The 14,397-nt window shown below is 41.5% G+C and overlaps 1 protein-coding gene across 4 annotated transcripts in view; it reads right to left on the bottom strand.

Moving 5' to 3' along the window:
• VGLL4 (vestigial like family member 4) overlaps positions 1–14,397 on the bottom strand; it is a 159,520-nt gene that overhangs the window by 83,623 nt on the left and 61,500 nt on the right. The window contains exon 1 of one of the 4 annotated variants that reach the window (XM_059076124.2): positions 1,788–2,497. The exons of the other annotated variants lie outside the window; for them this stretch is intronic. Within the exon in view, the coding sequence (XP_058932107.1) occupies positions 1,788–1,869 (82 nt within the window). The 5' untranslated portion in view covers positions 1,870–2,497. Of the gene's footprint in view, positions 1–1,787; positions 2,498–14,397 lie in introns of those variants that run through there. 4 annotated transcript variants of the gene reach the window in all.

Genomic DNA, 14,397 nt, shown 5'->3' with positions numbered 1-14,397 from the left:
ACAGAAAGTGCCTTAAAAGTTTTCAGTTTCTTGTTCACCAAAAAAAAAAGTCTTTTAAACTAACTGCAATGTTAATTCCACAGGAAACACGCCTGGTGGCTTGCTGCTTAGACCAATCTAAAACGGACTTGAGGACACGCGCGGGGTGGGTGGGGGCTGGGATGAAGTGAGAGAGTGGCGTGGACATATATACACTATCAAACGTAGGGTGGATAGCTAGTGGGAAGCAGCCGCATGGCACAGGGAGATCAGTTCGGTGCTTTATGACACTTAGAGGGGTGGGATAGGGAGGGTGGAGGGAGGCTGAGAGGCAGGGGATATAGGAGTATATGTATACATAGAGCTGATTCACTTTGCTGTACAGCAGAAACTAACACAACATTGTAAAGCAATTATACTCCAATAAAGATGTAAAAAAAAAAAGTGTGCCTTTTAAATGAGTGACTTTAGAAGCAAGATGATACCTAAAGCAGCAGATTCAAAGAAAGCAATTCACCCAAATTCGCATTCCTGGAACAAGTAGGATTAAAAAAAAAAAAAAAGACTACTTTAAATACGAGATTTTTATCCATAAAGTTAAATAAAAAACAATAAGAATGAGATTTTTCCTTGAAGGGGAAAGGTTAAGTTTTTAACTGCTTGGGCAACAGGGCTAAAGTTTTTACACGAAAAATACAAGTGGATCCGCTCACCCAAGTTTCTTCCATGTTTTTTCTAGAGCAATCACTATACGCAGAGACATGGAAACTGCTCCTGCTGAATCAGATGGGAGATGTCCCCTTGATTTGTATGTGGTAACAACAAAAAACACTTCCCCTGCCAAGCTGATTTCCCCCCCGAGATGTGTCTCCGGCTACTCAGACCATTACCACTTTTTCAAATCGCACGTAGAAAATGTTGGATTGAGAAATTCCCTTTTCTGACTACTAATAGAGACAGCTTGAAATACTACAGGGCAGTGGGGAAATACCTCATGGTTTAGTAGGAGGTAATAAATGATAAGATTTCAGAGTTGTGGGGTTTTTTTTTCCTTAATTTAGCTTTCTGGTTGGTGGCTTGTGCAATCGCTTCCACAAGGGACAGGAGTGTGGAGGGAACATCCTTCAATGTCAGAACTCTCCCAGAGCTGTACAGGAAATGGGAAATCAGACAAAGAGCCAGTCTGTGCTCTGTGACATGGGTGCCCTTCCAGGCCCCCAAACTGAATAGAAAAATTCTTCATTGTTTGGGACAATCGCTCTTGAACACAAAAACGCACTGTAACTTTCTGTTCCCCTCTACATGAAAATCCAAAGTTCTTGTTGGCTGTTGGACTACAACAGAAATAGATAGTGTATGTTTAAAATAAGTATGAAAGCAAAAAAAAAAAAAAAACAAAAAAAAAATAAGAGAGAGAGAGAGAAAACCTGGCATGTTTAACTTTTTACTTGGGTCCAGAAGTTCCTCCTCTAAAGAAAACACCAACAGAAATCAAAAAAGAAATACAATTTAAGAGTTTAAAATGCGAGGAGTTAGTATGTTGCAAGCATAAAGCAAACTTTTAACAATGTATATTTTACCACCTCCCCGCCCCCGCCCCGCACCCCCCCTCCACTGTAACCCCTGAAGGCTAAGATACAAACAACAAACTTTGTACTGAAAACAGTACCTAAGAACCTCTTGCCTTTCAAAGCACCCTGAAGTCTCAAGAAAGAGAACAAAACGCACAGAAGGCAATCAGAACCGGAAAGGAGGAGTGGCCTTGACCAAAGCAATGGGGTAAGCAGTTTCTAGAAGGGAACATCTACCTTCATAGCACAGAATGCCGATATTGTTGTTCATCTTGTCCAAGTACTGGTAGTTCAACAGGTCCATCTTCATAAATAGCATTTATTGGGCTAGCACAGAAAACCAGCTCTTTGCTTTCGCCCCAAAAAAGTACGTTTCCAAAATCAACTAGCGCTGAGCAGCTCCTGGCTCTTCTCTTAAACTTCACAAAGACGGAGGCCCGGCCTCGGATCAAAACAAAGTAAAAGTGGAAGAAAAAAAAAAAAAAAGACGCACACAAAATCGAACTTGCAGAAAACCCTTCAAGGGTTCGTGGGCAGACGGTATACGTCCTGGATCCTCAATCGAGCATTTAAAAATCGTTTCAGAAGTCTTTACGGGTCTTTCTTCGACGTAAGAAAGGAGCAAGGAAGGAAAACCCGAAGCCCATTTCCTAGGACAAAGCCGCGCTCGCGCCGCTCACAGCCCGCTGCGAGTTCGCTGCGCTGACACGCCGACTATGCCTGGAATGACTCGTATGCGGAGAGCTTCCTCTTCCCAGCGGGAGGGAGCGCGGAGCATGCTCACTGAATCCCCGGGGCTCTTCACATGTCGGGGATGTTTTCTGCACAAGATCAGGCTCTAAATGTACTAAGCGTTTGAAAGAAAGAGAAGGAGGAGGTGGAGAGACGGCAGGAGGGGCCGGGACAGAGCTGCTCTTGACAGGAAGCAGCCCTGCCGCTGCAAAACCGGAGGAGGGAAGAGAAAACCCAGGAAGTCGCTTTTTCAGGAGCTGAGTACAAAGTCAAAAATCCATCATGGAAGCAAACTTCCATGGAATTGGACTCTGGTGGAGCTTCGCTTTAGGGTTTCAGAAACCCAAAGGGCTTTGCTGTGGTACATATACCACATATTTCTTTTCTTTTCTTCCCTTCCTTCTCTTTTAAAAGTCGTTTTACAAGGTCCATTTACACTTCAACTGTATATTTAAAATTTCGATGTCATGTTACATATAACTTCTCTCGTAATTCTCCTAACAGCTCACATACGCAGGGCTGGGATGATGATATCACCTTTCTACAGCAGCGGAAACTGGGGCTCAGAGGAATTAAATAATAGTATATGTGGCTCCCAAGATAGTTGGTAGAACTACTTTTAGAGTGAGTTGTTCCCTTATAATCTTCTAAAAAATAAGGAGGGGAAGAGAAAGAGAGAGTTTAAGGCAGTAAGACTACATATCCCAAACGCAAAGCCTACCTGACAGGATGGGTGGGAGGGATAAAATTCTTTTCATTTTGCACATGGGAAAGCTGTTGCATCTGTGTATTAGAGGCTAAGAGAACAGCATGCCGCCATGTCACGTCTTATTGTAAGGACTTGGGCCTTAAACTTCACGTCTCCAATATCCAGCACAAGTGGTGCCTAAAAGCTATTTACTGAGTCAGTAAATCACTGAAAGTTCAGAATCTTCAGCACATGAAGAACACGCTAGCAAAATAAAGGGGAAAAAAATAGTTTTCCCTTTGGAGGTGGCACCTAGCTTTTGACACCATGCAAAGACTAGTAATTCACCACAGGAGGTGTTTCTATACTAATACTAGTGTATGCTATTTGGAGATTTAGAAAATACCAAAGCGTGTGCTATACTGTAGACCAAGACTTGACACTGTAATACTCTAAAATAAGAACTGGATAAATAATTTCAAGGGCTTACATGTTAAAAGATTAGCAGTTGCACTTTGGGTAACAGGCATGTTCATGACAAGTTGTTCTAACTGAATCCTATTTGGAGATAAATACAACACCCAATACTGCTGCCGTCCCTGCTGCAATAGTAGTAACTGGCATAGCAGCAGGTGAAGGAGTCCACAGAAAAATCGAGATTTCACAAGATTTAATTTACAAGGCTATCTATTAATGCTAGATTACATACTCTAGAATCTGAATAAGCTATACTGAAAGGTATGTACACCATCAATTGTAATTAAAATACCTGATGGTACTTGATGGGGAGGGTCAGAAGAAAACTCTTACAGCATCTAATATATATTATTGTACTTAATATTAATATCTTTAGGTACAGATTCAAGTTCAACTGATGATAGTTTTGGTTCAAATTCAATTACCCAGTTGGTTGTGGAGAACAATTACTGTGCTACACTGTTTGACGTAAGTTCTCAATCAGAAAACGTTATAAAGTCATTAGCACACCCCATACGGGAGGAAGCTGGCTGCACCTTAGAATCAGTGTGGAGTTTTTAAAAACCCTGAGGCTGTGGGTGCACCCCAAAATAATCTGAGGGGGTGGGGCCCAGTGTTGGGATCGATTTTAAAGAGTCCCAGGCGATTCTAACATGCGCCCGAGATTGAGAACCACTGCTTTTATCTCAGAGGGAAAAAAAAATCACCTGCCTTCAGATACTTCATTTTGCACAACTTACTTTGAGAAGGAAAGTTTTCTTTTTAAAGTACAGTGATTTAACCAGATCCAAACAATCCAGTGGTAACGATATGAGTAAAATATTTAGAAACTTCCCTTTAATGACTCAGTGTCACTTACAATGTAGTTTTCAGTCTCCAAGAGGCAACCACCCACGTGGACACAGGCCCACAGGTACACCTTGACCCGTGTTTGCAATGAGCTGTGGGAAAATAAAATCCCTGGCCTCCACCGCGTGTTTCCCACTGACCTGGACGCTACTGTGGTCCTACTTAGAGCTACAGATGAGGAGAGTGAACAGGTAGAAACTTTGATAGCGATTTGACAGAGTAATCTTAGGTCCTGTAAATCTTCCAGGCAGACAGTCCGAGAAGCCCCGCCCTTCGAGAAGCCCCGCCCTGAAGGGTCGCGGCCACACCCGCCGACTCCGCCAGGCAGCCTGTCCCCGCGGCTGGACCTATCCTATCGCAGCTCCCCACATCGTCCACCTTCCGCTTCAAGCAGTGAACTACCTACAGTTACTCCCGAAAACCAAATTATTTCATGTCTCAGTGCACACGTCCCCTCTTTGTACAAGACTTTTCCAGCCTCTCTCCCAGCAAACACCCATTCTTCCTTTCAGGACTTGGCACACGTCTCCTTTGTCCTGTGGGACCCCTGTCCTTCTGAGCCCTCACTCCCAGGCCTGGGCCATCATTTGCCCACAGACATGCTTCCATCCTAGGCACGTCTAGGCTTTAGGAGCAAGGGCTGTTATGCCTTCTGTACCTCTGCAGGGTTGGTCTGGCAGGAGCCTGGCACATGGCAGGCCATCAATAGATTCCTATTGAATAAAATCTCTAAGATGAAAACACCTCAAAGGTAGACTCTCCATCTCCTGCTCCCTACTCCCAGCACATACCAGATTCTCTAACTCAGCGTTTCTCCAACTGGATTCTGTCAGAATCTTCTGGGGACACAAGTCCTCACATCTGAGGAAAACTCATGTAGATTCTGATCAGGCTTCAGGTTAGGGTCAACATATCCACCGAAAAACTCCAAGTGCTGGAAAATGTCAGTGTTTCTCAAGTTCATTCACAGACTAACATTGTCATAATTAAACTACCTACAGGATTCTCCTTCACGAAACTGGAAGGATGGTTCTACATTTTATCCACCAAAAAAAAAATCAGGTAGAAAGTTGGGTTTTTCTGGATGAAGAAATTTGATCTATCAGATATTTAAAACATAAAGCTACTGTATAGCATAGGAAACTATACTTGATATTTTGTAATAACCTTATATGGGAAAGAACTTGAAGAAGAATCATATATATACATATATATATGTACGCACATGACTGAATCACTTTGCTGTACACCTGAAACTAACACAACATTGTCAATCAACTCTACTTCAATAAAATAAAATAAATAAATAAAACATAAAGCAAAGAACATTTTTGTGGTGGAACTGGGAAGAGAATAAGAAAAATGAAACAGATATTGTCATATAGTAAAAAACTTTAAAAACTGTAAGAAAATGGTCAGACTATCTAATTTGGAATAGGGAAACATTTTCTAAGCCTGAAAAAGAATTAAATCAAAGAAAGAAGTCACAGAGGAAACTACTGTAGACTTTGACTGAATATACAAATTTTATGTTTCATACATCTGAAAACACCAAAACCAAGTAGAGAGGCAAAACACAAAACGGAAGAATATATTTGTGACATATACTATGGTGGGTGAAGGATGAACGTTCTTGGTATATAAACATTAAAAAATAGAAAATAAGAAAAAACTTAATCTCAATTATTTTTAAATAAGCAAAGAACATGAGAAACAAATGGTCAATACAGTTTTAAAAAGCCTATTCGAGGGACTTCCCTGGCGGACCAGTGGTTAAGACTCCATGCTTCCGCTGCAGGGAGCACAAGTTCGAGCCCTGGTTGCAGGAAAGATCCCGCAAGCCACACAGCACGGCCAAAAATATAAACAAATAAAAGATAAAATAAATACACTTTAAATTTTTTTCTTAAAAACAAGCCTAGCGCTTCCCTGGTGGCGCAGTGGTTGAGAGTCCGCCTACCGATGCAGGGGACACGGGTTTGTGCCCCGGTCCAGGAAGATCCCACATGCCGTGGAGCGGCTGGGCCCGTGAGCCATGGCCGCTGAGCCTGCGCGTCCGGAGCCTGCGCTCCGCAACGGGAGAGGCCACAACAGTGAGAGGCCAGCGTACCGCAAAAAAAAAAACAAACAAAAAAAACCAAGCCTATTCAATCTCATTAAAAATAGAAAAAATTAAGTGATTCTCTACCTGCCAAATTAACAAAAAGAGAAAGATTTCAATCTTATTTAATGCTGGTGAGGTGAGCTGCCATTGGAATTTGTGTCACTGCTAGTAAAAGTGTAAGTAGTCATTGCCTTTCTACAAAGCAGTCAACATACACATCAAGCTGTCTGCAGTGCTGAAAATGTTCACATACTTTCCTTGCTCTGGACTCTAGTTCTAGAACTCTGTCTTAAGAAAATAATAAGATTTGGTCAAAGAATTACATAAAGATGCTTATCATGCTTCTATTTATAATAATGAAAATATGAAAACCTAAAAGTCCAAAAATAAGGGAATGCATGAAAACTGTGGTATATCAATGACAGAATAGTATGCAACCATTATAATTCCTTCTAAAAAATATAATGACAGGAGAAAATGATATACTCAAAACATATGCTAATGGAACTACATATGTTAAATGAAAACAAGCAAATAAAAAATATAAAAATAGTATGTACACTAAACACCAATTTTGCTATGTATTTGTAAGTATACACACATATGCAGAAAGAAATACCCACACACATGTATTTAAAGGACTGTCCTAGAGAAAACAATAATTCAGAAAGATACATGCACCCCAATGTTCACTGCAGCACCATTTACAGTAGACAGGACATGGAAGCAACCTAAATGTCCACCAATAGAAGAATGGATAAAGAAGCTGTGGTACATACATACAATGGAATATTACTCAGCCATAAAAAGGAACGAAACTGTGCAATTTGCAGAGACGTGGATGGACCTAGAGACTGTCATACAGAGTGAAGTAAGTCAGAAAGAGAAAAATAAATGTCGTATAATACCTCTTATATGTGGAATCTAGAAAAATGATACAGATGAACATATCCGCAAAGCAGAAATAGAGACACAGACTTAAAGAACGGACATATGGATACCCGGGGGGAAGGGGAGGGTGGGATGAATTGGGAGATTGGGATTGACATATATACACCACCGTGTATAAAACAGATAACTAATGAGAACCTACTGTAGAGCACAGGGAACTGTACTCAGTGCTCTGTGGTGAGCTAAATGGGAAGGAAATCCAAAAAAGAGGGGATATGTGTATATGTATAGCTATAGTTGATTCACTTTGCTGTACAGCAGAAACTAGCACAGCATTGTAAAGCAACTATACTCCAATAAAAATTAAATTAAAAAAAAACAAGGAAAAAAAAGAAAAGGAAAAAGTCAAAAGGAAAAAAATAAATAAAAATAAATAAATGATTGGAAAGCATACCAAAATGTTAACAGTGTCTATCTTGCAGGGGTGGGTATTTTTTACATTTTCCTGTGTTTCTAATTTACCTGCAAAGACTATATTCCTTATATAATCAATGTGAGGGTGAAGGAAGGTCCTCACTTTTTAAAAAACAGGGACATATGAGAAAATAGGCCCTGGTGAGGCATAAGCAATGGATCATTTATATCTAGTTTTTGAACACCGTGGTATGTCCTTTTCATTTAGATTTAACAGCTAAAGATTTAAAAATTCTAAACACTTATTTAGAACTCTGTAAGATTTAAAGATGTTTATAATGAGGTATCTGTCCTAAAGAACAGTCTACAATATGGCGGTGCACGTCAATTATATCTCAGTAAAACTGGGGGGCTAAGGAAAACAGTCTACAAGGAGAAACTCCCTGTACTTTAAACTTTCAGAGAATGTAGACATGTATGCATGTGCTTTTTGTCTTCTATTATTTACTAATTATTTCATGTATTAGTAACAATTCCCCAAACTAGACCATAAGCTTTGGAGAAAAGGAAAACTAAGCTTCAGTTCTTGGTATAAAGCTCCCCACAGTATAAAATAAGGGCTCCATAAATGTTCACTATGGCAGCGTCTCAACATCTTGGTGGAAAAATGATGGTAAAATGATGACAGCAGGAAGCCCAGGCAAATTACTAGGTTAAATGGTTCTACTTGCTAGAGAGTTGACTACCAGTTTCGAATAGAATCAGCAAAACTGTGAGCTGCTTCATAAAAGCCAAATGATCAAAATCACTCTCGAGACACTTATTAAAAGATAAAATGCTGGGGCTTCCCTGGTGGTGCAGGGGTTAAGAATCCACCTGCCAATGCAGGGGACGTGGGTTCGAGCCCTGGTCCGGGAAGATCCCACATGCCTCGGAGCAACAAAGCCCGTGCACCACCACTACTGAGCCTGCGAGACACAACTACTGAGCCCACTTGCCACAACTACGGAAGCGCACGCGCCTACAGCCCGTGCTCTGCAACAAGAGAAAACACCGCAATGAGAAGCGCACGCACCGCAACGAAGAGTAGCCCCCGCTCACCACCACTAGAGAAAGCCCGCATGCGGCAACAAAGACCCAACACAGACACAAATAAATACATAAAGAAATAAAATTTAAATAAAGAAATAAAATAAAATGCTTTCATTAGCACACTTGCCTAGCAAGGAATATTTTAATGTTAAGTCTAACAATTATTTTTTCACAGACACTAGGAAAGGTAAATAACCCTACAGGGCTACTTGGTCCCCCGCAGTGGATTCAACTGCCCTCTTCTTTCCAGGATGCTAAGTAACCAATATATTTAACTAATGCTTTCATTTTTAAGTTTCTTTTTCTCCTTACCACACATTTATTTTTTCAAATCACTTTAACCTGATATGTGACTAATAATCAAAAACCGTACCAAAGGAAGAAAGTTAAGACTGACTGTAACTTGATCTACATTATCAACTAACCAAAAGGTTGGATGTGCAAAAGTACCAAGTTCAAGAGCATCTCTAGACCCCACTGCGATGTACGGGCACATTCTTCAGTATAATATGAACAGTAACAGTAACAACGGTGATGATAATGTTTGCTAAATACTTCATTGGTCAAGGCACTCACACGTTTTTAGATTCTCTTAATTACTAAAACAAGGTTGTAAAAGAAGGAAAGCATGGAAGAGTGTTTAAGTGAAAACAAACTTAGCACTGAGTGGTAAGAAAGACGACTTACGGAACGAAATTTTTCTTTTAAATACTGTTTAGAATGCAAAGTTCTGTGGCTTCTCAAAAGCTCAGCTAAAATCCCACCTTGCACAAGAACCCCATTAGCTAGGATTAATCTCTTTATGAGTCCACTGTATTTTAGGTTTATACTGCACTGAATTCTAAAACATGGCAGACTATGAGATGATTTGTGTAGCTCTCCCCTACCTGATTATAAAGACTGTTTTGCACACAATAGGTCTTCAACAGTGTAGCTGTTGAATCAAAGAAGACACCAAAACAAAACAATTTTCAAATGCCTCAAGTATCTAGGATATAAACCTGAATATCTATTAAGTTCTCTGTGTTTTTTACTTTTTCTGTCAAGGAAAGAATTCCTAAATATATCACAAAACATTGCTTATTTCTCTAACTTGGAGTTGCTCACACTGAAATGACGATGAAAAATACAGTATTTTGTCAAATTTTTCACAAAAGAAAATGCCATTAAGCTGTATGTCTTGACTTTTATTGTTTATAAAATAGTAACATTTCTAAGCTAAAACACTCTCAACTTCTATTAAGTATACTAGATTATGTGCTATAATATAATGGGATTTTAACACAAATGTATGTACTTTTTAAAAAACTTAAAATGGTTCTTCAAAGCAAAGATTTAAACTTTCAGTACAACAGCACCCTCTAAGGGTGAATTTTAAATTGCAAAGACAATTTTGGGAAAGCAAAGTGCCTAATTTCTCACGTGAGTTCAAACACAATAAGCCTCTTATTTAACTTAAAAAGTCACAGTGAATATCTTTTAACAAACAGTTCCACTCTCATTAAGCTTTGCAAAAATTTTTAAAATCCTAACAAAACCAATTCACTTGATATCAAATGAGTGAATAGGAAATCTGCTTTACTAACATGAATTTAATATAAAAATAGCATTTAAAAGTTCAGACTAGGATTGATGTTTCAAATAAATCAGTACTGGGGAAGGGAATATAATTAATTAACATTCCCCAAAAAAGGAGGAATCTCTTGCAAAACACTCTAACTTACTAGTTTTAAACTAGTGCCTTATATGCTTGAAACAAATGTTTCCTTATTAACAAAAATGATTATTTTAGTGATTTTCATTATTGCAGACAATTTAGTTCAGTAAATCCTGTTCAAAGAACCTTCATAAATAAAATATTATTCTGATACTCACATTCTCACCAATTATAATTATCCACAGACATATTCTTGCCAGGTTGGCTAGCACTTACTGCCATGGTAAAAACAGGAGAAGTCCAATGGAGGAAGAGTCCTAAATATTTAACATCTGAAGGTCAATGTCACTGACAGTCCCAATTTTTGATTCAGTCCTCACCTAGCAGTTTAATTTGCCTTCACAGTATTTCATTTATGAGGCACCATTTTTCTACCTCCAGAATCACCCTTTCAACCAACTAGGATCCAGTCTAGAAAACAGACAACACACCTGTTTTTTAATAGAATTGTCATGCTTCCTCCCAGCCTGTGCCCCCTTCCAGTAACTACCCCCATGACGTAACTACTATCCTAGCTTTTAAGAGCATTAGATTAGTGTGACCACTTAATACAAATAGAATCATATGGTATGTGCCTTTATGTGACTGGATTCTTGCACTTAACATTATGTTTATGAATGTTATCCTTATTTTTAAGTGAAGGTGAGAATCATTCCTTTTCATGGCTGTATAGTATTCCATCGCTCTAATGGACCACACTTCATTCTATAGTTGATGGACATTTAGGTAGTTTCTATCTGGAGGATATTATAGATAGTGCTGCTACAAATATTCTAGTCTCTGTCCCTGGTGACCATAGACTGCATTTCTGTTGCATACATTCAGCTTAAGTAGATACTGTCAAATAGTTTTCCAAAGTATTTGTACCAATTATACTCCTGCCAGCCATTTATGGGATTTTAGGTTGCTCCATAGGCTTGCCAGCACTTTTTCATCCTTTCCTTCCTACTACATGGTAGGTACAGAGCAGCCTTGCTGTGGTTTTACTTCACACTTCTCTGACCGAGAGTAAAAACATTTAAATGCCCAAAAGAGGCAGAGGGATAGGATTCACCACACAGAACAGTGGGGAAAGGGGCTAATCCACTGGCTCCCAAACAGAACCATTTTGCTTCCCTCAACCCAGGGGACCTTTAGCAATGTCTGGTTGTCACAGCTTGGCAGTACCACGGGCATCTAGTGGATGGAGGCCTGGGATGCTGCCAAAGACACCACAATGCACAGGACAGCCTCCCTGAGCGAAGAATTATCGGGACCAAAATGGCAGTAATGCTGCTGCCAAGAAACCATCATCTAAGCGGACTGCTGTTAGAATCATCTCCCTTAGTCATGTAATCAAGGTAATCGATGGCCGGTACAGCTCAAGAGGTCAATTTCCTACTGTCTTCAATTTCCTCAAGCTGAAGGAACAGAAAGACAAAGGATACTTACTACGTGCTGGGCGTGGCACACGGCAGAGCACTAGGTTCTCTCAGGTATCTTGTTTCTTGTTAAATCCTCACAACAATGCTGGGAGGTACTTTCACCATTTTATAAATGAGGAAACATATCAGGCTGAGAAGCTTGTCCAAACTCACACAAAGCGTGTAGAACTGGGATCTGAAGCTGTGATTTTCCACTCTACCCAGGGTCTTACTTGTAGCCAAAAATAAGAAGAGTTTTTAAAGTCTACAATGACTTATCTTGCAAGGGGCGAGTTTCACTCTAGATTTGCAAAAAGCAGCTGAATAAAAACTAGGTATGAAAACTAGATCATTTGCAAATGTTAAGTTAACATGCACCTGTAAGAACTGTACCCTAAACTTTTTCAACAAATTCATCTTCTTCACCACACTGTGATCTCTTTAAAGTTAGGTCTGTGCCTTACTTTTCTTTCTATATGCCCCAGTGCCTGTAGGAGTAGATATTTAAAGTTTCCTGGATTAATTACTGACCTAAAATCACCAAAGAAGGAAGAAAGGGTCTTCAAAAAGCAAGCAGATGGTTCAGATTTGATTTTATTTTTTTCACCAAGTCAACTATATTTTAGTAACATAAAACAGAATTAGATGTTTTGGTTGAAAATATTCGATTAAATCAAATAAAAGTACCATCAAATTCTTTTCACAGCACAAACAATTCAATTTTTCCAAGGATGGATTTGCCAGCATGGCCTTTTCACCATCCTCTGGACGTTATTTACTGATGTTTCTGTTAGTTAGGGCATTGCAATCGTAGGCTCACCAGAAATCAATTCACTGGAAGAGAGGTTTACAACCCTGGCTGTGCATTAGAATCACCCACGAAGCCTTGAGAGTCACGGATGCCAGGCCATGGATGCCAGGCCCCGGATCTGGCAGGTGACTGAGCAAAGCTGGGGTGGGGCACGGGGGGTGGTGGCGGTGGAAAGACATATTTTGAATTTATACCCAGGAAACGACTATACTCAGACTAGTTTGAAAATAGCTCCCCAGGTAATTGTGACACACTCCCCACCCCTGCGGATCAGGACCACCGTCCTGGGGGTTCTGAACTGAATTTCACACCCCCTGCCTTCCAGCCCTTCCAAACCTTCCAGAGCTCACGGGCATCCCAGTGAGCTACCCACGCATGGGCACTACCAGGGGGTAACATAAGCCAACCTAAGAAACAGCTCAACTTCCTCCCCACGAGGAAGCGACCCCCTCCTTCGAATTCTCGCAGCTCCAATCCTGCTTGACACGGAAGGGAATGCTTTACATTCTCAGCCTCTCTTTTAACTACCAACGCTCTGTAGCCAGAATAGGACTAGAGTTTTATAAACTACCAATACTCCACTGTACTAACCCCAGAAATGTGTGCGCCAGGATTCCTGCTTATCCCCACGTGCGTAGGGATTTGTGGTGTGAGGGGTCCCGGGAACGAAACAGAGCGCCCACTGGAGGAGCAGAGCAGGGTCGCCAGCGCGTGTCTAGTTACGGCTGATGGTGGCGAGTTTGTAGTGACTCGCGGCACCAGGAACCTCCCATCCGAGGACTTTAGCGGCACACGTGCGCCTCTGATTAACGCCCACCTCCTCCCAGCTCCCGTCTCACTGCTTCCCCAGCACCTGACACAATGCCTGGCACCCGGTAGGCGATGAATGAAGATTTTTTTGAAAGAAAAAATGAGAAGGAAGAACTCTAGAACCTAAGCTGGGCCTGGAGGAAAGCCAGGAAGGACGGGACACCCTGAGCTCCGGATGGAGTCTGGGGGAGCCGGGGGAAGAGCGCGTGAGCAGCTGGGGGGCTCTGCGGAGCGAGGTTTCCAAGTAGGCTTAGCGGACGGGCGACGTCCCAGCCTCCCAGGGAAGCACCAACTACCAACGACTGTGGCCCCAGTAACAGGAACCACAGCCCTGGGAAGGGAGTCAGACCCTAGGGAAGGAGAGAGGAGGGCCTGGGGCTAATGCAAGCAGGAAAGGGCTCTAGGTCACCACTGTCACCTACAGGTGCAGCCAGCAGTGGCTCCCCTCCCCCGAAGGAGGAGAAAGAAGCTAGAAGCCGAGGGGGTGAGGAACCCCAATTTCCTGAGCTCTCAGCACCTCACGCTGGTTTCCCAGCACCAGACCCAGAGTCAGAACCACCAGGGTCCTATCCTGCTCGGACCCACGATCAAGGGACGGTGATCAAGAAAAATCTACCTCCCGGCCTCAGTTTCCTCATCTGCAAAAGGGGTAGATCGAACCTCCCCTGCCCAGCACAGCCCCGGCTATCACAGGGGTCCATAACCACAAAGTGCGCACAAACGTAGGGAACGAGGGCCACCATTCTTCCTTAAGATGAGGCTTTCTCTGTATCCCACGAGGAGAAGCAGGGCCTGTTCAGACAAGGAGACAGCCCCACCCTGCCCCACCCCAAGAACCTCAAACAGAAACAACATACAT

This window comes from Kogia breviceps, chromosome 10, assembly GCF_026419965.1.
Source record: "Kogia breviceps isolate mKogBre1 chromosome 10, mKogBre1 haplotype 1, whole genome shotgun sequence".
NCBI classification, from domain to species: Eukaryota; Metazoa; Chordata; class Mammalia; order Artiodactyla; family Physeteridae; genus Kogia; species Kogia breviceps.
This window is presented reverse-complemented; position numbering and strand designations above follow the sequence as displayed.